General features: G+C 31.7%; 1 protein-coding gene across 4 annotated transcripts in view; it reads left to right on the top strand.

Annotated features, from left to right (window-relative positions):
• The window catches only part of LOC118184925 (uncharacterized), a 28027-nt gene extending 7113 nt beyond the window's left edge, over window positions 1–20914 (top strand). The window contains exons 2-4 of one of the 4 annotated variants that reach the window (XM_085825557.1): window positions 5965–7547; window positions 10853–10905; window positions 17378–20914. In XM_085825557.1, the coding sequence (XP_085681683.1) occupies window positions 6127–7547; window positions 10853–10880 (1449 nt within the window). In that variant the 5' untranslated portion in view covers window positions 5965–6126 and the 3' untranslated portion in view covers window positions 10881–10905; window positions 17378–20914. Of the gene's footprint in view, window positions 1–5964; window positions 7579–10852 lie in introns of those variants that run through there. The other 3 variants (XM_035354668.2, XM_035354667.2, XM_085825556.1) reach the window with 3 other exon arrangements.
• Window positions 20915–26440: the final 5526 nt, after the last annotated feature.

Here is a 26440-nt window from a genome sequence, read left to right on the forward strand (position 1 = left end):
CGAGCCAGTTTGGCAGCTGAAAGAGGACATTGTGTCGTTCTTCCATGAGAAACAGTGTTCTGCAGAGAGCAAAATGTTAGAAGATACAGAACGGCTTTCGAACTTTGAATTTTTTATAGATCTTCTTTGTCACATGAGCAACTTGAATGTCAAGAGGCAAGGGAAAAATCAATTTATTGACGATATCTGGGCACATTTCAATGCTTTTAAACTAAAACTTAATCTGTTTGCTGGGCAGCTAGCTAAGAACGACTTGTCTCATTTCCCGAGCTTAAGTTCAATACTCTCAAGTAAATGAAGAGAAGCTTCAGAATTATGAAGATGGCTTGAAAAACTGCATTTCAAGATTTCAATACCATTCAAACAGAATTGGATATTTTTACCATACCTTTCAATGTAAATTGTGAAGCAGTGAGGTCAGATTTGCAGCTTGAATTATTTATTGAGTTGCAATCTAACAATAATCTCAAGCAGTTGTTTCTAAATATGCCAAAGTTAGAGTTTTACAAATCATTATCTAAAGTAATTTTCCCAAATTTAATATCTCATGCCCAGAAAATCAGTGTAATGTTTGCTTCATCTTATATATGTGAACAAATGTTTTCAACTATGAACCTTAGAAAGAACTATTTTAGTAGACTGATGAGCATTTAGCCTTGTTCCTTAGAATCAATGCATCTCACTTCGAACTTCAATATAAGGAACTTTTAAAAATGAAAGATCGCAATTTCATTCATCTCATTAACATATTTAAATTGTAATACTTGCATATTGTTTTTAAAATTTTTTTTAAAAAAAATATCTTGGCCCGCCAAACTTTTTTTTGCGATTTTTGGCCTGCGACCGAAAAAGTTTGCCCATTCCTGCTCTAGAAGCTTGGTGGTCGCACCTTGAAACCACTGCTCTTCATATTGGCATTTGCTTGTTTTTCAAATAGGAATGTTTATTTTTATCCGGATATAGATAAAGGGTTTTGAATTCACATTGGCATTTCCTTGCTTCTCAAATAGGAATGTTTATTTTTATCCGGATATAGATAAAGGGTTTTGAAACCACAGGGTTATTTTTATTACTAAACAATACATGCACCTGCCCAGTAAAAAGATCTTTCTTTTCCAGAGACTTTTCTCTGACCTCAACACACTTTGCTCCCCAAGCTAGTATTGTGATTTTATAAATTATTTCCTGTGGTTTAAATTTAATGCAAATATACGTTGCTGTAATTAAAAATAGAAATCGCTTAAAGTTTTATTTGAAATAAAAATATTTTCTGAATATTTGGGGACGAAATACAAATAAAATAAATATGAATGGGAAATGAATGATCTGTACCAAAGCCAAAAAGACCAAGCCTCCCCCCCCCCAATTAACATAAAAAACCACAAATTTCATGTGCCAGATGAAAAGAAACTAAATAACGCTGGACGTAATACCAGTGAAATTTAGATCCAGGCAGTGTACATTTTGTAGCACAAGGAAAAAAACCTCATAGAAGAAGATACATGTGTGAAACGTGCAATGTGGGTCTATGCATGTACCAAAAAGACAAAAGCTTTGAACAGTGTCAAAAAAATTTGTCCTCTGAAATTTAAAAAAAAAAAATACTCTGTTTTCTTTTATCCTTATTTTACTGAGTTTTTTTATCCAGTCAGCAAAACGTCTGTATTATGTAGGTACTTTCACTGCTATAGAAAAATTACATATAAATGTTTATTTTTTAATTTTTTCTGACAATTTACTTTGTAAAATAATGTAAAAAAGTTACATATTCTTACATAAATTTTTTATTAATACGTAAATTTCATCATTTATTGGAAACGCGCACAGAGAAAGGTAAGTTCCCCCCCCCTACTACCTCAGGAGGTTTCAAAGTCCTAGATGTGCGATGTTTTCACAGTGCGACCACCACCCACAGAACAATGGGCAAGAGTATATTTTTTTAATTCATATATTATTTGTCTCTAGGATCATAATATTCAATTTCTAGAGATTTTAGTTAAAAAATTATAAAAATAATATCGCGCGCATCAAAGGGATAATCAATCAAAATATATATAAAGTATTAGAATGACATTAATCTGAGCAGTGAACAGAATGTGTACACAAACTTGTAAAACAGAAGGAAAAGGTTTTTTTTTTTTTTTTTTTTTTTTTTTTTTTTTGAGGAAACAGAACATGAGATCAGCATCAGCATTGAGGAAATTAGGGGAGAGGTAAAACACCACATTTCTTTTAGTATTGGTAGTTTTATTCTGTTTTACGGCAACTGCATGTAAAAGTAAATACAGAAGCAAATGCATTTCACAAGACATTGTGAAAAAACTTTGAGCATTAAAACCCTATAATTTATTTGAAACCATTGCCATATGCAATGAAATTGAATTATTATTTAGAATTGAATAATTATTTATTATTTAATTATGCAGTTTTAAATTATTGAAGTTAAATGGTGAGTACAGCTCGTAATTAGGTTTTCATGCCATACTAAACAGTGATGAGCTACTCTTCTCATGTGACTAAAGTTACGTTTGATTATGATAATAATGGTGGGTTATCCTGTTCCTTGAAACAAATTTTTCGAGATGAGAAATTACATAAAAATAACATAGATCAATGAAAGCTATCTTATTTTGCTGAACTGCAGCATTTTGATGCAGTTTCTCATTCTGAAACTTTGATTGAGATAGGTTGCCCCTGTTATATTTAACAGTAACATTAGTCACATAATGAGTACAGTTTATCATTGTATGGTATGGCATGAAAACCCAATGATAAGCTGTACTCATCATGTGACTAAAGTTGCTGGCTGCTGAATATGACAATTTCAGAATAAAACTTTCGAGATAAAGTTTTCAATAAAAATTAAATGTTTTACGAATTTTGTACATAGATAGATGATTCTAGTGCAATTAAATGTGAAATTGTTGTATTTTTCTGTGTAATGTAACATGAAAAATCGAGAGAGAAGCTATGCCAGAAAAGTAAGAATACAAAGGCAAGTAAGTAACATTGAGTAAATGGGTAACTCAGTAATTTGGAGAGATATCGCCAAGTTGGCGATGATTTTGGTGACTAGTTTTTTTCGCCAAATTTGGCAAGAAATTTCCAAAAGTCACCGAACTTGGCAACATTTTGGTCCAGCCCATCTAGGTATAATATAATTGATCACTATATTAGCTGTAACGGTAGTTTGACCCCTCATATTGCCATCCAGTAATTTCGAGAAGCAAAAACGTACTAGAACTATCTCGGCAGCCGTGTGAAAATTTTAAAAGGCCAGAGAGAGCATTTGTTCTCTGTTGTAGTTGTTACTCTCAGCAGCTGTTATCTCAGCATGGGTTTAGAGTACCGAGATATCTCCAAGTAGCTTTCTCTTTAGCTGCACTTTGCATTGTGTTTAACGTTCATAATAGTTTGAAATGTAACTATTGATTGTACTCTGTGATATCGTGAAGAGTTGTACAACTGTCTTTGTGGAAAGTTCCAGATCTGTGAAGTGTTTCGTTTGATAAAATAAATCTTATCAACCTATCATGGAAGCTGTTTGCATTCAATCTATTACGAACCCATACACATGCAACAAATGGTTATTTTATGCAAAATGTTTCATTATTAAAAGGGGTGTTGGAACCCCAAAATCTTCAAAAAATTGTGATTTCGGATTTTTGCATTTTCAAATTCTCTACAATTTTATCTTTTTAAAAATACCATCCTTTAATCTCTATGAAAATTAGAACTGTGAAAAATCTAGTTTTAATTGTCATTGACTGCTTTGATCAATGAGGATTCTTACATAAAAACGCGTTTTTCTCCAAACGTGTTTTTTTATATACTCGATGTACCTTTTCTCAGGAACTACTGCTCACAGGTATCTAAAATGTTTATGGCTTATTTATTAAGTTTCCTAATATATACTAAAATGAGCTTTTGTGATAAACCAAGGGAAAAAAATATTTTAAATTTTTTTGTATGAGAAAAGTGCTAAATTTTACTATGCCTAACAAAATATTCTGTAAATTACTCTAAAATTCAAAATGTTTAAAAAGCTCATTTCAGTATAATCAGATAAGTATACTTTAATTACACAAGAAATTTCAAGCGGGTATCTCCAGCAGATTTTGAGAAAAGGTACTGTATATACTCGCGTATAAGTCGACCCCCCCACTTCAACATAAAAAATTCGTAGAAAATAAGAAACCCGCGTATTAGTCGACCCCCCCCCCCCCCCACACTTCCGAAATCGATCGAGAAACTTCGAAAAAAATTTTTTAAGTACTACATTTATTCAAAATCATCTGAGGAAAAAAGTAAATATACGATAAAAAATACCTTGGTAAATAAACAAAATCAAAATCCTTCAACGTCCGATTCATGGTCAGATTCGCCAAACATTTCATAGGACTCTTCTGTCGTCATTGGCTCGTCTTCATACATATTTTCAGTCTCGAACTCTGTATTGTTACAATCACTACTAGAGCCTTCATCGTCATTTTCACTTTCAAAAACAGCATCATCTTCCGTGCCGTCTAGTTCGTTTCTAATACAACATTTTTTAAATGGTTTTATAATCATTTCAGAGGGTATTTCGTTCCAAGCATCTTTAACCCACTGAGCAATTAATGTAATATCGGGCTTTTTAATGTTGCCTCCCTTTGTAAATGTTGGTCGACCGGAACTAATCCACTCTGCCCAATATTTTCTAACATTTACTTTGAAGGGCTTATTGAGGCAGACATCTAAGGGTTGAATGACGGATGTTAATCCTCTCGAAATTATGGCTACAGTCCGTTTTAGGTGTTTTGTCACTTTTGTCACTTCTTCAGAAAAGTGTCCACAAAAAGAATCGTTAAAATCGAAGGTTTTTTTAAAGCTGCTCCCGGTCTTTTATCCCAATCATTTTTAAGCCAGTCGACTGTTCCGTCAGCATCCATCCATCCCTTTTCATGGGCGTGAACCAGCACACCTGATAGAAACACAACGTTTTTCGGTAAAGTTTTTCTTTTAAAAATGATTAACAGACGATCTTTAAAAATGACTATCTGCATTTCTCTTTTCTTGGCGTGTTGGTGAAACTTTTTTATTGCTCGATATTGATCGGTTGTTCGGGGGCCAAAAATTCTGTGGTTTAATCGAAAGGTACTCTAGTTAAAGTGTGAAACTCTGTGATTAGTTCGTCACATAATTTAAGTCATGAAATTACTTCAAGTAAGTGGCTTACTTGATAAGTCGTCCAATTTGAGCGCGGGAAGAAAACAACTGCATTATATAAAAAAATTTTTGAACTTCCGATTCTTTTAATTTTTTATGGCCCCACGTATAAGTCGAACCCCTCCCCCACTTTGAAGTCTTTTTTTTTTGTCCAAAATATCTCGACTTATACGCGGGTATATACGGTACATCAAAAGTGGCCAATTTAACATTGTCGGTATAGGGGTTGCTGATGCCCCTTAAATCATACTAAAAAGGGTTAATGCTGCTTATTGAATTTTTTCTTTTATAGGTATAAATGTATATATGTATGTACATACATCTGTGTACATGTATGTGTGTGTGTGTGCATCAACTTCTCCTTGATAAATCTCTCTCCTGCCTGCTCAACAATTATTCACTTACGCAACTTAATTTGGTCTTCGAATTTTTTTTTTTTTTTTTTTAAATTTTGAGATTAATTTTTGGAATATTATATATTTTTTCATGGTGTTAGATACATGCACTTAATTTATATATGCTCTTAGAATTTAAATGACATTGTAAATTAGTTTGCATCAATAATTAATTTTTTATTTTTATTTTTGCAATTCAAATTTCTTAATTAAATTTTTAATTTATATTTGCTTTATATGAAAACAGAATAGTTGTTAAATTCAAACTGCATTCATTGCAGCAATAGCACAAGAGAATTATTTAAATTTAATTTAACTTTACTATATATAAATGTATGTGATTTTTTTTTTCTTTTTACAGTGAATAGGATGGAGGATATGACCAGTTTTGAATCTGTTGGAATAAATATGACTATTCCCACACAACAAAATCATCATTTGACTGTTAACTGTTCTGTAAAAGATTGCTGAAATTTCATACAACCCCATGTAATCCTATGCATTTGTATTTTTGTGCACTCAGATGGGTAAAAAAAAGAAATGGAATCGTCCCCTTTGTGATAACACTAATCAGTGCTTTCCTCAGGGAGAATTCTGTATTAATGTAGAACATCCAGATTCCAATAATTTCCAGAATTTTGAATCCCGTTTGGGTGTAGCTGTACCCAATTGGTCAAGACCTGCTATCCAGTCACAACTGAGATGTGAGATATGTGAAAGGGTTTTTCAGTATCCCAGTCAGTTAAGAGATCATATGCTCATACATACTCGCGTACGTAGGTTTGTCTGCCAGGTATGTGGTATGAAGTTTATGAAAGAGCATCATCTTAAAGCACATCAAGCTACTCACAGTTCAGTGAAACCCTTTGCATGCCCTATATGTGGACGCACATTTACCTTGAAAGCAAACATGGAACGGCATACCTATATACATAACACTGAACGTCGTTTCACATGTGAGCAATGTGGAAAGAAATTTTCTCAACCACAGACTTTAAAAATGCATATGATTTCTCATTCGGATGTGAAGCCATTTGCTTGCAATATTTGTGGCAAAGGCCTCTCAAGAGCGCACAATCTCCGAGCCCACATGGCTATTCATCGAAATAATAAGCCTTTCAAATGTCATCTTTGTAACAGCTCATTCACATTAAAAGGTAATATGCAACGTCATTTAAAAGAGAAGCATGGTGTTACAGAAGCAGAAATTCCTCAGCATCCAGAACCTGCACCAAGCTTGTCCAGTGAGAGTTTTATCCTCTCTTTGGACCCTGCAGATGCTGTTGGTTCTCCAACAGGATCTCGAATAAGTGAGGAGGATATGTCTCAAAACTGTAATCAAACAGCTGATCTACCTCAAAATAATAAACGGAGAAAAAATCCACCTAAGCGTGTGAAATGTGAGACTCCAAACAGTGAACATGACAATTTAAGTAAGAGTTCTCCTAATGAGCAAGATCCTCACCGCCAAGCAGAGTACCAAGGAGTGCCAGTATCTTCAGTCAATAATGTGATGCCAGCGCCAAACAATTTCCAACAAGTTCAGTCAAATACTTTAGTGCCAGTTAACAATTCATTTCCTCCTTCTTCCCAGCTACAACTCTGCAACCCTCCAATAAATGTTGGAAATCCGTCTGATCATAAACCGTTCACCCCTTGCGCATTGCCCTTGCAAGCAAGTTTAGGGCATTCTGGCTTTGGACCTGTTTCAGTTGCCAGTTTTTTGCCAAGGCCACCAGGTTTTTATGCTGATAGTGGCATGCTGACTGTACCACCAAATCCATTCCCTAGTGAAAATGTTGAATCTAAACTGCAAACTATTCATTCAGCTATAGATGACTTAGCGGGTAAGCTTTCTTCTCCACATGAAAAAGTCATGGCAATACATGAAGCTTTGGATGAACTTATTCATCTACGTCCTGAAAATCCTGCAAATAATTTTAGGTGTGTAAAAAATGAACGAATGGGAAATTAATATTAAATATTGATTATTATTTTATATTACACATTGCAAATTAATCTTTTAAATTTTCACAGGTGTATTTTTAAGAAGTATTTTTTTTTAATCGTATAAAAAACAATTTCATAGAAACAACAACCATAACCTATGTTTAAAAAAAAAGGTATATATAGAAAGAGATAGCTATAATTGGCATCTTTTCTTTAATTTTAGTATACTTTTCATGTAAAAGAAGTAGTTTCTATACATGTTGTCAATACAAAGTTTTTTTATAATTATGTGTTACATCGTTAACAGCAGTATTCCGAAAAGAAATTGTTCATGCTCTTTTTAACTGTTTTTAAAGCATTTTGTGCTTTTCACCCTGTAAATTCCCTTTTCTTATTCTATAACTATGTAAAAAATTTAATTTCTATTGCTTTTTATAATCTAAAGTTGTTCTTTCTGTATCCCCATAGAAAATTTTGTGGTACTTTGCAGTTTAATCCTTAGAATTGTAAAATGCATAAAAAAAGTGGATATTGTCTTATTTCTGACTACTTTCATTGTGTTTCCCCATGATTGCTCGTTTTGAGAATGTTCCTGTCTACAAGTTTTACTTTTTTTTTTTTTTTTTTTCCAAATAACTGCTTATCATTATCAAGGTTTTTTGAAAAATTATTTGTCTCTTTCTTAAAGAATTTTGATATTTGTATCCTAAAATACTCTGTTATAATTTATGAAAATGATGACCTAATTATAAGCAACCATGAGTTGATGTTTCCAAGAATTTTATAGATAAAAAGCAGCATTTACGTTTTCATGCTATATACCTCTAAAATTGTGCAGCACCAAAGCAAGATAGTTATTTAACCGTGAATTTAGACTGAATTCTCATATATCATGTAAGTCTACTCTCCTGATTTTTGCATTTGATCCCTGTCTTATTTACTATTTAATATACCAAAATTTTAGTGAAAAATGAAAATGTAATTTGCTATCTCAAGGTTTCTGTAATAGATATATTTATAGTAATTGTTAATGGTGAAAATTATGTCATGAAAAGGTATGAAAATATTCAGGTGATTAATGTAAAATTCATAGTTTATCAATTTTAAATTTTCAAATTATTGAAGAACATTTTATAAATGTAAGAATTCTAAAAGGACTTCCCTGATCAGGGGCATTTTACTTCTTGTACTTAGTTAATAAATATCACATGATTTAAAATCCTCACCAGTCTTCCTAAGCATATAAAAATTCATTTGGAGTTGATAGGGTATATTCATTCACTACTTTTCATAAATGCATTTCTGTGGTTGGTTCATCATGGAAATGCTTTTTAGGAAAATACGAAGGCTATATTTTTTCAACCTCCGATAGGCTATAAAGAAAAAACGGGTGAATATACAAAAAAGATTTTATTACCAAAAGTAATGTACAATACAGGTTATTTCTCTACATAATCACCTTGATAATTGAGCTATTTGTCATATCTGTGAACAAGCCTTGCAATACCCTCTTCATAAAATGTCCCCGCCAATGATTGGAAGTGAGTTGAGACGGTTTCTTTCAGCTCCACGTTATTTTGGAAGCGCTTCCCGCCAAGCCACTGCTTCAGTTCAGGGAACAGATGAAAGTCACTCGGCGCTAGGTCGAGACTATATGGTGGTTGTTCGAAAATGTCCCACTGAAATTGCTGAAGGAGCCGTTGGATTACACGAGCGCTGTGAGGACGGGCATTGTCGTGGATCAGAACAATTCCAGAAGTCAGCATGCCTCTTCGTTTGTTTTGAATAGCTCTCTGTAAGCGTCACAAAGTTTCACAATATGAATTTGCATTAATTGTTGTTCCAGGCTGCATAAACTCCACAAGCAACACACCGTTTTGGTCCCAAAAAACAGCTGCCATAACCTTACAAATGTTAAAGGTTCATTTGAATTTTGTGGGTCTCTTTGGAGAATTTGTCTGCATCTATAGTTGTGATTGTCATTCCGTTTTGGATGTGTCATATTAAACCCATGTCTCATCACCTGTCACAATAGATTTAAAAAACTCTTCTTTGTCAACATTGTAACGGTCAAGAAACTCAAACGCTGCAACCATTCGGCGAGTTTGTGATCGTCAATCAACACCTGTGGGACCCAGTGAGCGCAAACTTTTCTGTAGCGCAACTGTTCAGTAACGATAGAGTATAGGGAAGATCTTGAAACTTTCGGAAATTTCATCGATAACTCATTTATGGTGAACCTTCGATTTTGCTTAACCGCTTGGTCAACTCGTTGAACAATGTCATCTGTAGCGACAGACTTGCGTCCTTGACCCCCTTCATCATGCACATCAGTTCGGTCATCTTTAAATTTTCGACACCATTCACAAACAACGCCATCACTCGTAAAGCTGTTTCCATACACTCGACTCATTCTTCGATGAATTTCCGCTGCACTATTTTCTTCTGCCTGCAAGAAACGAATAAGAGCTCGCAATTCACGCTTGGCAGGAGAATCAATAGCGACAGCCATGTTTACGTGACTGCAACTCAACAGAAAATGGCGTGCTGAATATGCCAGTGACAGAGCATGTGGAAGGGGAGATGCGCAGTCGCCTACTACGCACACCAACCACCTGCTGCATACCTGGCCATCATACTGTGCAATCGGAGGTTGAAAAAAAAACAACCTATGTAATTAACTATTTTAAATTTCGCAAATGAAGAATCAAAAGCATAAATACCTCAATTTCTTAAAATTGAAATCAGACTTTCTTGTTTTCCCTAAATATGCAGTAATTTAAGTTAAATTTACTTATTTAAAAAGGATTTTATATTATTTAAACTACTATGTAGTTTCATATTCAAAATACAATTTTATAGCACTTTTTTTTTTAAGATTTCATAGAAACTATTTTATGTAAAATAGTCTTTCCATCCTTATAAACCATTACGATCTTTATTAATATACGTTTGCTGTAATTAAAGCACTGACTTATTTATTTTATTTCTGTTTTATGTCTTTACATTATTAGCCATTTTACATAAATATAATTTGGAGAATAATTTTGAAATGAATCAGTATCTGAAACAAGTGTTTTTTTAATGAAAATGCTTGATAGAAGAGCTGTATATGGTCAGGATGGCATGTTATTGAAGTCTAACTAAACAGTTAAATTATTTTTAAAAAAATACATGTTTATAATAATAGTTCTGGCCATTTCCACATTAAAAAACTGAAGCTTATTAATACTTATATGATTTCCTCTTATTAAATGAAATAGTCATCCATTTTTTTTCTGTTTTATTCCTTTCATTAGGTTCTTACATGCCACCTCACGCAGCTGACGATGTAAGAGAATTTGATGAGCAGGTACTTCATTTTCCTTTGCCCACTCTGATCAAGCATTAAAATTTAAAATGGCAACCTTTTATTTTTCTAAACACTTTTTAGTCATGCACATTAAATTTCCAGTTTACTAAGTTTTTTAAATGTGTTTTTAACAATTAATTTGTCAGAACATTTTTATTTCTTTATATACTAACCTTTTAATATCAGTTCACTTAATTAGGTGATGAACAGTACAAAACATTAATCTCAAAAGCATCTTGCATATCATTAATAAAGTAGTATTTGCTTCTAATATTCTTAGTCATTCATATTTCAAGTGTACAGGTGATCATAAAAAACTTCTCCAATAAATGAACCCTTAGCGGACTATCCACTCAAACAGTCAAGATGAAACTTCAGGTACTGTTATTTGAAGATGTGTAACCAAGATTATGATGATTCAAAACAATAAAGCTCTCGTGGTTATATTATTACAGTGAACAAGTTTTGAAATTTTTGAGTGGCTACACCTACTTTTATCCTGTTCAAATTGATCAGCACATTGAAAAAACATAAATGGCCTTGAAACAATACACGTGTGACAAAAATTGACTGTGTAAAACATTTGCAAAGAAGAGCATTGGAAAGGACCAGTGACAACCTGAGAGGAGAGAGATATTATTGGAATTACAACTTTTCAACATGTCCACCTTTGTAGAAGATAATGCATTGCATACAGGAGATTATTGAAGCAGTGACTAGTGTAACATTACAGGAGAAATCTGTATAGCATCATGTTTGGCATCTTTCAGTTCTGGGAACTCTCCTGGATGTGATGTGTACAGTTTAGATTTTGGGTAAGCCCAGAACCAGAAATACATTGGAATGAGGTCAGGGATTGTGGTGGCCACGAAACTGCAAAGTGATGGGAGATGACTCTGTCTTCAAATGATGTACACATTGAAAACTTGTAAATTCCTATAAAAGTTCCCCCTACCTATCTTAATGTGTGTGTGTGTGATTATGACAAAGCCTCGAGGGCTATCTGCCTAAGGGGAGGAATGCCTTTATGAAGGGCTTTCTAAGGGAACTGGCTCATATACACATTGCACATGGGGAAAACCACAAAAACGCCCATGCAGCCAGCCCGTTCGCGGAATTCGAACCTCAGACCGAACTATCAGTGTTCAGCGACTTTACCGCTCGGCCACTGGTGGGCCCCATCTTAATGTCATTAGTTCTTTACAATCTTCTTCTGTGAAAATGTTGTACGGTGTCAATTTTAATCATACTTACATTGCTGTAACACCATTTTACAGTTTTTCAGTGCAGTTATCAATTTGCATAGGAAAAGGTGGGCATTAAAAATTTTGAAATTTTTTCACTGTAACTGTAATTGTGAGAGCTGTATTATTTTAAAACATTACAATCTTAAGAGTATACATTCAAATAGCAATACCTCAAATTTCATTTCGATAGTTTTAAGTAGATAGACTGCTAGGAGCTCATTTTCGGAGATGTGTTTTTATGACTATCTAGAGACGAGTTCATTTAAATTTCAATTGCATAGATTTGCATCATTAAAATTTGAAATAGCACAAATTCAAATTTTATAAGTTACCTTGTAATATTTTGTGTGCAAACATATAACAGCTCTCTGTGTAAATGTCAGGAGCATCAGTCTTTTACATTCCTTATTGAGTTCATAGTTAAGAAAATATTTATTATTTAATAAATGACATAATTTTATGTAATGTTTGTCAACATATGCAAATTATGTATGTATTAATAGCTGCTGTGCGTCTACCAGTCTGTTAAACATTGTTTTATTTTTTATTCCTGACATTTCTAATGCATTCTCAGGACTAAACGTTTTTCACCTGACTCAGGAAAACTACAACGTTTGAACAAATAAAACAGCATGCATCCATGTATTCTACCATTTTATAATAAATTCAGTTTAGTTCCTAAAGTAAAAAAGCCATCTGTATGTGTGTGTATGTGTAATAGTGCTTTGATAATTGTCAGTTTTATTATTTATAATCAGTATGGTACTTGTAGAAGGAAATCTTACAGACTTACGTTCATTTTTATAAATGTACAAATGGAAAATTTTTATCCTTATCAGAAAGTTTGAAATAGAATATTGCTTTATGAAAATTAGCTAAACAATTTGTAATTATTTAAACAAATTGAAAAATTGTTTACTTTCATAGTGTGTTAATGTTTAAAAGCTAATCAATGAATCTTTACACACACATATGTAAAAATGAATACATACAAAGCAGTTCAAAAATCTAATCATATTTGCATACTGAAAACAGCAACAGGTGGTGGTAATAATGTAAATAATACATATAAAATCCAGCCCATATTCAAATGGAAATAAACCATATGCAAAAAAACTAGAAGACGATGTCAAACTGCATGAAATGGCAAAACATCCCAAAACCAAAAATGGAAAAAGAAATTTACATCTTTCTTTGCATCATCATCAAGGGGTTGTGCAACAAATGTCAAAATGAAGATGAAATTTACAACTTTCACTGCATCGTCATCAGAGGGTTGGAGTGCAAGAAGGAAATAAGTAAAAATAATAATTAAATGGCCTGTTTCTGAACCAACAAAGATGCAAATTAAAGTTTAATACTTAAAATAATCTAAAAAAGAACAATAGAAGTAATAGGCATCTTTATCAGTTCAACGCCTACAGGCCAAAATAAAAAGTATTACACACATATATATTGTTATATGTGTATGTGTGTGAAAAATTATCGCAAACTAGTTTTGCATTCATTTTTCATTGTTTTTATTAATAGTAGTAAATAATTTTATTGTGAAGCTGCATAATGAAATACATGCTTTCTATTTAAGAAACATTTTATGTATGTATAGTATTTCAAATATTCATATATTTGCAGAGCATGAATTAAAACTCTTTTATTAGATTCAGTTAATTTAATTTGTATCAGTCACACAAATTTTGTATAAAATTTCTATAGTAGAATTCTCTTTCTTGCATTTATAAAGAAGCCTGATAAAAACTTGGGAAAATATTTGATAATTTTTTATTATTAATTAAATCAAAACTTTTAATTTTTTAGGACAGGAGTGATAGATCACTAAAATACTGGTAGATTGTCCCAGGTTTAAATCCCAGTGAACGGGCAAGCAACATGTGGATTTTTTTTTTTTTTTTTTTTTTTTTTTTTTATGATTTTCTCCATGTGCAATGTAAATATGAACTAGTTTCTCTTGAAGAGCCCTCCTCAAAGCATCCCTCCTGTTAGGCTGATAGCCTTCTCATGCTTTGCCATAATCCAATCCAATCAGTCAATTCTTAAGATTGTAAGAATTGGAGAAAAATATATCTTCTTATTTTTTAAATTAGGAAAAAAAAAAAAAAGTGGATGCAGTTCTGGTTATGTATTTAACCTACACATGCAGGATAAAATGTATACCTTTGTTCTTTCCTCATCCTGTAGCAATATTTGGGTAATAACATATAACCTGATGCACAAAGATTTTTAAGCATTACATGGAATTACCAAATTCCTTTTGATACAGATCTATAGTGTAAATATAATTTTTTTATATCAGGGTCTGTAATAAGAATATAGTTCGTTATTTTTCTTGTATATTTATGTAATTTTAATTTAATAATCAATAATAAATTTTAATGTTTTAATTGAAATTTAATTAACTTAGTGAATAAATCAGGACCTCAGTTTGAGAAGTTCTGACGACATTTTTCTTATAAGTTATCCTGATTTGCACATATGTTTATATATTTAAAATTTGTTTTGCTTTAATGCAATATTTTAATTGAATAAATAGTCCGTTTTGTTTTCTTACTTCTTCCTTTGTTAAAAAGAATTTCCTTCTTTGTCTACATATTTGCTAGCAAGTGCTTCTTGTATTGTCTTTAAGAAACAAAATTTTATTTACATTGAGTTATTGTGAAAAACTCGTGTGTTTCCCCTCCTCCATAATGGTAAACAACAAAATTAATTCTAACTTGTAAAAAATGCTTATATTTAATGCATTTTATTTTAGATTAAAAACAAGATATGGGTAGTGCTATTGTTTGCTTTTTGATATTCAGCATATTTGTATAATCAAATGTGAAAATATTTTTGTGCTTAATACAAGTAAAAGCGCATTTTTTGTAAAAGATAGTATTTATGAATTATCCCCCCCCCCAAAATACAATTTTATCACTGTTTCAAGAAAATGTTGCTGCTGAAAAATTCATCGAGAAAATGCAAATCTCAATTTTTGTAAGATCAATTTCCAAGTTACCTTTTGTCTCCATTGAAAAAATTCATTTTTTAATCAATTTACAATTAAATTTACAATTACCCCAAAAATACAATTTTATCACTGTTTCAAGAAAATGTTACTGCTGAAAAATTCATCGAGAAAATGCAAATCTCAATCTTTGTAAGATCAATTTCCAAGTTACCTTTTGTCTCCATTGAAAAAATTCATTTTTTAATCCTAAAAATCCTTATTCTAGACTGTATTTTTGGAGAATTTTATAATATGCATTGTCAGCATGGTTTGATATATATCAATTAATCCAACAGAACTTTAAATTCTCAGGTCAGTTAAAAAAAAAATTAAATAAGTCTTAACTTTATAATTTTTATTCACTTGACATTCTATTAAACTTCTTTTGCAAATTACCCAAAATAAATACTACAGGTGATGATTTAGATTTCTCTCAAGCTTTCCATATACATTAAAATCTGTCAGCTTCGATTAGTGATTTTGATTCCAATCATATTTTTCTCAGAATATTTTATATATACAGCTGTTTGGAAATGTTGAGAATAATTTTGTTACTTTTGTTACTTATCTGTTGGGCTATATCGAAATGCATAGTTGTACCAAGTTGATTATCACTAATAATTTAAATACAATTTTTTAAAAAACAATATCAAGAATGTTATCCTGAATGACTTAAGTTGCAAAATTTGTTGGAATATAGACAAAATATAGATTTTTACATTTTTTTTTAAATCCTGCATATTTGAAGATATTTTGCACTGAAAAAAAATAGACTTGCATTTAAAATAGCTTCATATATATGAACTTAATGTATTAAACACTACAAGAGAAGTAAATGATCTAAATATTGAAAATCCAAATTCTTAACATAAAATTAAATGTTTTCTTTCAGCTCAGAATTAAGCAAATAAATGCATTTTTAAATGGTAGGAATGCATATAAGTATTTTTCAGAATAGCATTTTAAGGGAGAAAACTTATATTTAAGTCTATATAGTAAGAACATCACAAAACAAATGAAACTTCATATTACATCTACATCGCATAGAAAATACTTCTGAAAGTTAGGAAGCTCTAAGAACAAATGTAATTGCTCTGAGCATCATTCCTGTGAGGTGAATAACTTTACAGAAGATCAAAGTTCTTTGAAGTTATGGGTGGTAATTATTACAGAAACTTCATTATTATATTGAAAAAGTAACAAATTAATTTTGTTGCTTTTCTGCTTCTAAATTATTTGGGCACATTCTTATTATTATGGCCACTGTTATTTAAATGGCACCAAGATTATCTGTGAATTGTCAACTTATGTTGCAAACTGTTGCCATTCAGCTGATTGCATGTCTTAACTGTGGTTGTTACAGTTTATGAGAAGAACTAAGTAGGCTGTATATTATCATGGTATTTCTGATATTTTCTATTCTCTTTCAAAAAATAAAATGAAGTAAAATAAATTTTCATCACCAAAAAGTGAGAAAGATGCTGTATCATTTTTCTAAGAAAAAAGCATTTTGTCATGTTCAGATATGCAGAAATGGCTACTAAGTAATAGGGGCAGGTGCAAAGTCAATAAGATATTAATTAAGTACCTCTGTAAGTGAGTGTGGTTAGGACTGCTGGCAATAGGTTGTGATATACATAATTAATTTATCGATAATCTTAATGCTGTTTAAGAGGCAGAAACAATAAGGAAGTATCATTCTTTTTCTTGCAGGTAACTGGTCCATTAAGTTCCTATAAATTAATTTTGTAAGTGTTGCAAAAAGTAATCGATCTTTTCTTCCCATAATATTTTTTAACATGTCATGTTTCCTTATATGAGCCTTATTTATTGCAGCTAAAAAGGTTTGAAACCCATTATTTAGTATAATATTTTAAAAATGAAAACCTGTGGTTATGGTTGAAGTTTCAAAGAAGATATTTTCATTTAATAACAAAATTTTAGTTATATTTAACAAATGTTAATAAATTATGTAACCCAAGTTATAAAACTGATACCTTACTCTGTCATTTCTATTAAATTTCTACTGAAAAATTTGTTTTTACATGGTAATTCTTGTACAGTCTGAAAATTATTTTTTATGCATTGTGTAAATTTTGTTGTCTAAATCGGAACATTTATTGTTTTTCTGTTTAACACTGAGAATTTATTTTGTTACATTAACTAAAATTGATTTAAAAATATTTCCCAAACTTTTATAATAACTCAATATCTTTTTTAGAAATGAAAACTGCCAGGTAGTAAAAAAGTACATAAAATGGATATTTGCATATATTTTTTATAATTTGTCTCTGTTTTACCCCAAATTTTTCTAATATGAATTTAAACAAGAATTATAGAATGATTTTTGTAACTTAATCATAAATGTATAATGAACTTTACTGTATCAAAATTTTGTCTCCTATAATGTTTTAATATTTTTTATGCACTACTTAGCCCATATATTGCAAGCCTGCCCATATATTTCTTGCATTATGACTAAATAAACCTGTTACATAGGTAAGAAATTCATAATTTTCTCCTCCAACATTAATTTATGGGAGTACTTTTCAGTTATGACATTTTTCTCTCCTATAAAGAAGTTTGTATGTTTTAGCTATTTTGGTGTCTTAAAAAGTGCTTTTGTGCTTTTATATGAAATGATGTTTGTGGAAAATATAAATGTATTAAAAGAAACAAAGAGAAACTGTACATAAATTAATTGTAATAGTATGCCAAAAAGCAAAGACTTTGAATCACATTATATACTTCTTTGGAGGAGGATAGCTAAGAATGTATATTTAATATTATCACTTAAAGCATTTTTTAAACTGATATTTTCATTTAATGCATATGCATTGAAAGTGCTTAAAGTAATCTAGTCAAATACCCAATTATTTTTTAAACAACACCTAAATTTAAAAATGTGTATATATGCATATATTATTTGAAAATAAATTCCAATGATATTATAACTATTTCATTCTTAATGAGAAAAATAATTATTGATTGCATTGCATATTAGGGGGTACATTTTCATTTACAGTGTATTTTATATTTTCTCCTGGTCAGTACCATGCATTTCCTCCTCCTCATAATCATTTATATACAAAATCAATCTCCTTGGCATTTTTTGCTGGGTCCTTTTACTAAAGCAATGTTGATAAGAATTTAATATTATTGTACATGTTTCTTCAGGCTATTTCTGTGTAATGGACATGCACATTGGCAAATTTTGTCACTTGGTAGACCCCCAAAGATTTTTGTAGTTTTTTCCAGCCTATGTGTGTGTGTTAAAGAAATGCTTGAAGATGCTGTGTGCAGTTTTATTGAAATGTAAGCAGTCAGTCTGGAATTACAATGTGGCCCAGGAAATGGTAATTTTAAAACATGAAAACTAAATTAATTCTATACTAAAAACTAATTCTTTAATTAATTAGCTTCTTTTTAATTTATCAGATGACAGATGGTATAAAATGTGTTTAAAGACTTGGTATTTAAAAAAAAAAAAAAAAAAACCACTCATGCAAATTTTTAGAACTAATTATTGGGTACTTCTGATAATCTGCACCTCTATTAAAAAGTCATAAACTAAATGGAAATTATTTTTTTGTCAAGCTACTGCACCAAAGCCAATACAGTCAAAAGAATGATCTATAATCCAGACATCAAAGCTACAAACTTTCTGCGCATGCGCATAATACCTTTACGCATGCGCGTAATACGTAAACACATGCGTGTTTAATGTAAAACGGACGATATAAGCTAAGCTAAAATTATCTAATTATCTATTTCAGTTAATGTTGCAGATTGCGTTGTTCCTTAATCTTCTAATTGGATCCGGCTTATTATTTTTACAGGCTGTTAGAGCAATTTTGTAAAAGTAAGCTTGAACTTTCAATTCTGTCAAAAAGAATTTCCGCTTCTGGAGCTGCCAAAGGATCTACAAAGCAAAAGCATGTTTCGATGTTCATCAAACAAAAAGTAGAATTGCTGCAAAAAATGGATAAAGGCATATCCTTTGTTTCTCTAACCATTCCGAAATCTGTTTATCAATTTCACGCTGCTCTGCAAGGGGGGGGTAACGTCGCGGCACGCAATGAACTGGAATTTGATCTGTCAGCAATCTCCTTATCTTCAGGGCAGATGTTTTTATTTTATTCAGCTTATAATTCCTTACTAAATGTTGTATTTCATCTCGATGTACTCCGTCTTTGATATGATTTAAATCAAATTCCTCGTCATTATAAATATCACGAATACACATCAAATAGATTTCTGGTTGCAATTTTCTAATTTCGATTAAGCTTAATGTATGCTTTACGCATGCGTGCATTGAAAGAAATGTTTAATAAAATAAACAAATAAATATTAAGCTCCTTTTTTTTTTTTTTTTTTTTTTTTTTTTTGTTTTGTTTTGTTTGTTTGTTTTTTTGTAAATTTTGATGCCCTTTAGATCATAATAATTGCTCTTTATTTCATAAATTTCGGTTTCATATTTTTAATTTTATAATTTCTGCATGCCATCTTACCAGATTTAAGTTGATGATCTATAATCCGGAATCACCGACAAGTCCGGATTAAAGTCCCAACGAGTCCGGATTAAAGACTTTTGACTGTAGTCATTTTTAAAATAGCAGCACTCTAAGAATTCCATAAAGAGCAGTCAATGAATAAATTTTAAAAAGCAAAAAACATCAGTAATAAAGCACTTACCTTTTCGTAGAATTGTGCTGCTTTTCTTCCCATTTACAAACAGATCAGTGTTTGCTTTAAAAAAATCGGAGAATTGCATAAACTTAGCCCTGCACACCAGCTAAAAGTGACATGCTATGCACATACCTAGGTTGCCACATTAAATGTTTTGGCAACATACTACTTTGATACTTTTTTGCAATTTTGTGGCAGGTGTACAGATAATCAGAAAATACCTATTGTGATATTTTAATATTTAGTTCTTATTTGGCTGCTTTCTGCTTTTCTGAATGCTATGTGTGTTAATTTATGAATGATATCCATCACTTTTAATTTTCTCATTTGTAACACTGTTTGTGTTTTCAAAAACGTACAATTATGACTAAGAATTTTTCAAACTTTTGTAAACTATGCTTTCACTACCTAATAGTGACTAAGGAAAAAACAGTAATAAACTTTTGAAGATAAAATCTAAATTTTTGCACATATATATATTGGTAGAAATCTGTGCTGTTTTTTTTCACTGATGAAATTTGATATTATATATTAAAATATTGTGAAATTTTCAAAAGTAAAACTGTGTTTAAGTATGCATTTCATTTGCATGAGTGCAAACAAACATATTTATCATGTGCAATGAGGAAATGAATTAATTTCAAAACAAATATTACAAATGGCATTCCTATGATATGTTGAGTATTAATGGATATTACAGTAAAACCTCTCACAACCACCACCACTGAATGTGACTAGTTATTTCTTGATAACATTATAAAATAATGGTACTGAAAATTGAATTCGCAGCAGATCAGAATAATTCTGGTATGTATGACCATCTTAGGGAGGTTTCACTGTATTTCCTTTTCTTTAAATCTTTGAAAATTTATTTTCAGTTGTTAACTCGTAAATATCATTTGTGATGTTAGAAATGTGAGCTGTTATGCAAGCTTATATGATGTCTTATATTGTTATAATATTTAAGTCATATTAATGTCATTAAATGTTATATAATTACTTATGTATTGAGTGCCATAGTGCATATTCGTGTGATATTATAAAATAAAATGTGAAACTTTAAAAAAAGGGTTTGGATTTTTATATTTCATCCTGTATGTAATTAGAAAAAATGCACAATTTCAATAAGATTTTGTGTGTTTAATATTAGCACCCTGTTTTTAGATTTTTCATTCTTAATAGCTTGATTATTTAAATAAATCACTTAAATTCATCTGCAATTTACACTATCTGTACATTCTATAAAAATTAAAAGAAAAAATATATACATGTACATTAAAAAATAACACTTGTTTGAAATTTTTAAAAAAGAAGTTGCCAAAATCTTTTTAATGGAAAGTACATACTTTGGCATTTGAAGTACTGAGGTCCTTGTCATACCTGGAGATAAGTTTCTGTTACTTTTGTCACCAATCCATTGAGAAATGCAGTTATTTATTAGCAAAGCATTTTCAACTAAAAATTTCGACCTTTCATGGGTTGAGCCATAAGTGCAAATTCAACAGTATTTGTACAACCGAACCTAGCTAACTGTTAATCTTCTAGCTCAGTTATGAGGGAAAACACCCCAGAGAGACTCTAAGGGTTTTCCCTACCACCAACCTCTCGAGAATCCTTTTGGTTCAACATGTATTTTGAGTGTCTCCTTGTCACATAGACACTATATGTTTACAAACATATGTCTTCTCCAGGATTTGAACCCAGGTCCATCAGTACCATAATCGGCATCACTAACCATTGCACGGCTGAGCTGCATACTAAACTAGCAGAAATGTTTGCAAATCATAATCAAGAAAATACCTCTTTCCTCATAGCCCTTTTTAGAATTTCAAAATTGGAAGCTAAGCACTTGACCACTTGGAAGAAAATTTCATATTATCTATATTCATCTTAGAGTTTTCAAGTAATTCTTGGACATCTTTCTCTGCTAAAGTGTCCAGGTGAATGCCATTATTTACCAATTTATAATTAATGGATAATGATTTTGCTTTTTTACAACAGATGCTGTTAATAGAACTGCTTGCATACAGTTGAATCTGGGAACACTTCTATTTGAATGGTTCAACAGCAACATTTAATAACTTGTATGTCATCTGTTTAAAGTAAATAATTTTTATCTCATTAAAAATATAAAGTTTTTTTTGCCTAAAAACAGCATATGTGGGAAGCTTTACTTCATTATTTTACTGCAAAAATGTACTGTTTGCTGTTAGAAATTTATGATGAACAAGCTCCATCGAATGCAGTTTGCAAAGAATGGTTTTGGAGGCAGGAGGAACATTTCAACATACAAGAAAAATAGTAAAGAGAACAGCCAAAAAAAGTTCATTATGAAGAATTGAAAACATTATAGTCTTTCTCTCTTTTCCACATAAACTAGAGTAGATCCTAAAATGATCTGACGAATTCTTGCACAGGCGTGAAGAAAACTACTGACTCAAGAAGAAGGGTGAAAAATAACCCTTTAAATTAATTCAAAACAGTTAACAGAAAAGGCATGGTCTTCATGCATTACAAAGGCACCATCCAACATGCAGTGAAACTAAAACGTAGAATATAATTTAAATCAAACTTAAAATAAATAGTGCTAAATAGCACTTAAATTATGCCTAACAAGTGGACTCACAAAAACCTAAACTGGTGTGATGATTAATCCGATATGGCCTAGAGGCTTACTCCCAAAAACTTTGTAACTTGCGCTTGGCTAGCGAAACACGCTCTGAATAAACTCAGAAATTCACCCGTTTAAATACGCATTTCACTTAACTTTAAATTTACATCCTGGCGAGAGAATGTAAGGAGAAGTTCAGAAAAAGGTATCAACTTAAAATAAATTTGTTATGCAAAATAAGGAAAACCCTGCAACAGGGATGGGCAAACTACGGCCCGCGGATAGAATTTTAATTTGCCGGTCCAAGGCAAATAAAAATAAGTATATATTTATATCCATCTCCTTTTCTACTTTGTTTAAATATTCTTTTCCCTCCCAAATGCCTGATCATCTTTTTGCTTTCTGTATTTTTATTCTAGAAAACATAAATCGACGGAAATAGCAAGCACAGACAGCTTTCAATCAGTAAAGTGTTAAAAGTGGAAGTTCTTTGTTAGTTATAGTGTAGAATGGTGGCAACAAGCGTTATCTCTTTCTTGGGAAGCAGACATATGTAGGAATCCAATATAGATGAATTAGACCTCTTAGAAAAAACCTAATCTTAACTTAAAACTTAATCTGTTTGCTGTGCAGCTAGCTAAGAATGGCTTGTATTATTTCCCGAAGTTAAATTCTATACCCTCAGTAAATGAAGATAAGCTTAAGTGTTATGCAGATGGCTTGAAAAATCTGCATTTTAAGTTCGAATGCAGATTTTAGTGCCATTCAAAACAGAACTGGATATTTTTACCATGCCTTTCAATGTAAATTGTGAAGCCATGAGGTCACATTTGCAGCTTGAATTAATTGAGTTGCAATCTAACAATCATCTAGCAGTTGTTTCTAAATATGCCTAAGTTAGAGTTTTACAAATCATTATCGAAAGTAAATTTCCCAAAACTTACTATCTCACTTCCAGAAAATCAGTGCTATGTTTGCTTGAACAAATGTTTTCAACTATAAACCTTAGAATTATTTTCAGATGTAGATTGACAGATGAGCATTTAGCCTCGTTCCTTAGAATCATCACATCTCACTTTGAACGTCAATAAAAGGAACTTTAAAAATGGAGTCGCAATTACGTTCATCTCATTAACATATTTAAATTGTAATACTTGTATACGGTTTTTTAAATTTTAGAAAAATTTATCTTGGCTCGCCAAACTTTTTCTTTCGATTGTTGGCCTGCGACAAAAAAAGCTTACCCATCCCTGCCCTACAACATTACTGAATGAAAATCATTGCCAAACACAACTGGAATTGGCTGATGCAATAAATGTTACCTTAACATGCATTTCTCCACATCTGTACGCAATGGAAATGGCTCAAAAGCAAAGTAATTGAATCCCATATGAACTGAAAGAAAAGGACTGAATGCTGATAATCCATACATGAATTTCTACATCAAAGAAAAAATATCTGATGTGGATGCCACATGACTTCCTGGTATGGTCTATTAAATTATACCCATTTTTTGCAGCATTTCGTTTAAACTTTTTTACTTCATTAGAGACATATTTCTCATTCAATTAATCCAATCCTCACCTCACACTCATAACAAGGCAGAAATACATAAAAACTCAAAACATCATCATTAAAAATTATGAAATTTAAAAAAACCATTAAATACAATTTTAAAAAAAAAAAAACCCAATTTTTTACTATTAAAATTAGAGTTTATATGCAAAAACTAGGATTTTGACGAGCCAGGCAAGAAGACAGATTTTTTCTGTGTACAATACTGAAAGTTTGCTTTTGGTCCCACTTGGCAAAAACAACATTAAATTTGGTATAGAAACTGATTTAATTGACTATTCTACTAAGAGTTTCAAATGTAAACAAATGATGACTTCATTAGGCATTAGGCACTTAAATAACTTTTAAATTATTGATAATTCTACAACTATTGCATGCAGATTAACTAAAGGCATAAAAATCTTAACCGGCATATTAAGAACAACATAATTCAATCACTTTTACAGCCAAAAAAAAAAAAAATGCACAATTTACCAACATATAAGTATAAAAAACTGAGCTCACCTGAGCCGGGTAACATTACATATATATATAGGGTGCCCACTAAAAGTCAGATTGTGATGCTTTAACTGCCCAATGTCTGCAGCTATAGTGATAAAAGTGATTAAGTAGCGCATAGTAAAGTGACTATGCCCTACTAGGTGAGATAGCTTACAGCACCACCTGGTGGAAAACAGCAGAGTTAGCGATCTTATCTCAAAAACTGTACGAGATAGGAAGAAAAAGTGAATTACAAAGTTGTAGAGTATCATTGATTTAGTAAAAAAAGACACCTTCTGGATATGAATGATAAAATTGCATACGTGTTCCTTCGCAATTTTCGAAACTTGAATGAAAGGAAAAAGATTATCCTTTCGAATGAAAAAGCAGCCTGCATCGCGGCACAGTGGTATCGCTTGTAATTCACAACCGAGAGGACTATGGTTCAAACCCGCAGGGTGCATTCTTGTACTGATTGTCTTTACAAACAGAGTAGACAATATGCAGATCGTACACAATCATGTCACAAAATGCATAAACTCAAAACAACTTGAGTCTGGTGTGCGAATTTGTGTACTATGCAAATAGTGTATGAAACATCACACTTGTTCATCCAAGATAGCTATAAAAGAGATATCTCATTGGGGTTCTATGTTGAAGCTCATGGTCATGGAGCAATTTCCAAAAAATGATTTTTGTAACATGGTTTGTGACGGTGAATGTGGGCGCAGGTCACCAACAGCAGCGCGGTTGTATCACAGTTTTTTCCTGCAGGCCCACACCCTTCATACAAAACCATCTTACAAGCTGTGAAACGTTTAAGGAAGACAGGCTGCATGACTATGATTTCGATCTGGCAGACCATCCTAAGATAGGGCAGAAAGTACAACCGGAAGATATCATACGCCCTCACATGTCCAAACAGGAGCACAAAAGAGATAAGTGAAAACTGTGGTCTCTCAAAAAGTTGCAGAGCATAAAAGTACAGGGGCGGCTGGAATCTCATGATACCATGACTAAATATTTAAATTCATTGTAAGTACTTTTTATACTATTTGTCACATGTAGGTACTTAGTGAGTATGAAATAAAAATTTTATTACCGTAATTTCCGGAAGAAAGGGTGCATCAGCGGAAATGCCGCACTCGAGAAAAATGGCGGGGAAAAAATTAAAATTACACAGAAATGCCGCAACAGATTAAATTGTGCGTGACATCATCATGGGCCATATAGATGCAAAATCTCAACCTAAGTCCTGATATATGACATATCAGTTAAGAAAAATGCATGAAATGAAACCATAACTCAAAAATAAATTAAAGGTAAGAAGTGTTGAAAATATATTTACATTCACGTATATACTTATATTTATCCACTAAAGAAGTCCATATTTGTAATACTCAGACTATATTATAAAAAATGTTGCAATGATGAAATATTAAATTTGGATGACAAAAGGAAATTTTAAATTTTACTTACAGAAAGAATTACAGCAAACTATACATCATATGAAGCCATCAAAATCTGATTCTTCACTATCTGAATTAAAAAGATTTAGTAAATCCTGATCCAAGTCTTCCAGATCGTCACATTCAACCTCTTGATTTACAGTCTCCTTATCTAAGGATATAATTTCAGCTTCTTTGAACCCTGCTATTATTGACGATGTTTTTACCGATTTACACGTACTTCCTACCCACTTTGCAACTTCTTTATAAAATGCTCTACGCATTTTACCACTTTTGGTATACGTATGCAATCCTTCACTCATCCAACACTCCCACTGCTTTTGGACTTCAGCTTTGAAGGATTTATTACCTGACAAATCTAATGGTTGTAAGATTTTTGTCAAACCACCAGGAATTATTGCGTAGACAATTTTTGACATCCGGTTTTCACTGACTCAAGTAAATGAGCACGCATGGAATC

The sequence above is a fragment of the Stegodyphus dumicola genome, chromosome 10, assembly GCF_044657685.1.
Source record: "Stegodyphus dumicola isolate Sdum_Otavi_A_Nest chromosome 10, ASM4465768v1".
In the NCBI taxonomy this organism is placed as follows: domain Eukaryota; kingdom Metazoa; phylum Arthropoda; class Arachnida; order Araneae; family Eresidae; genus Stegodyphus; species Stegodyphus dumicola.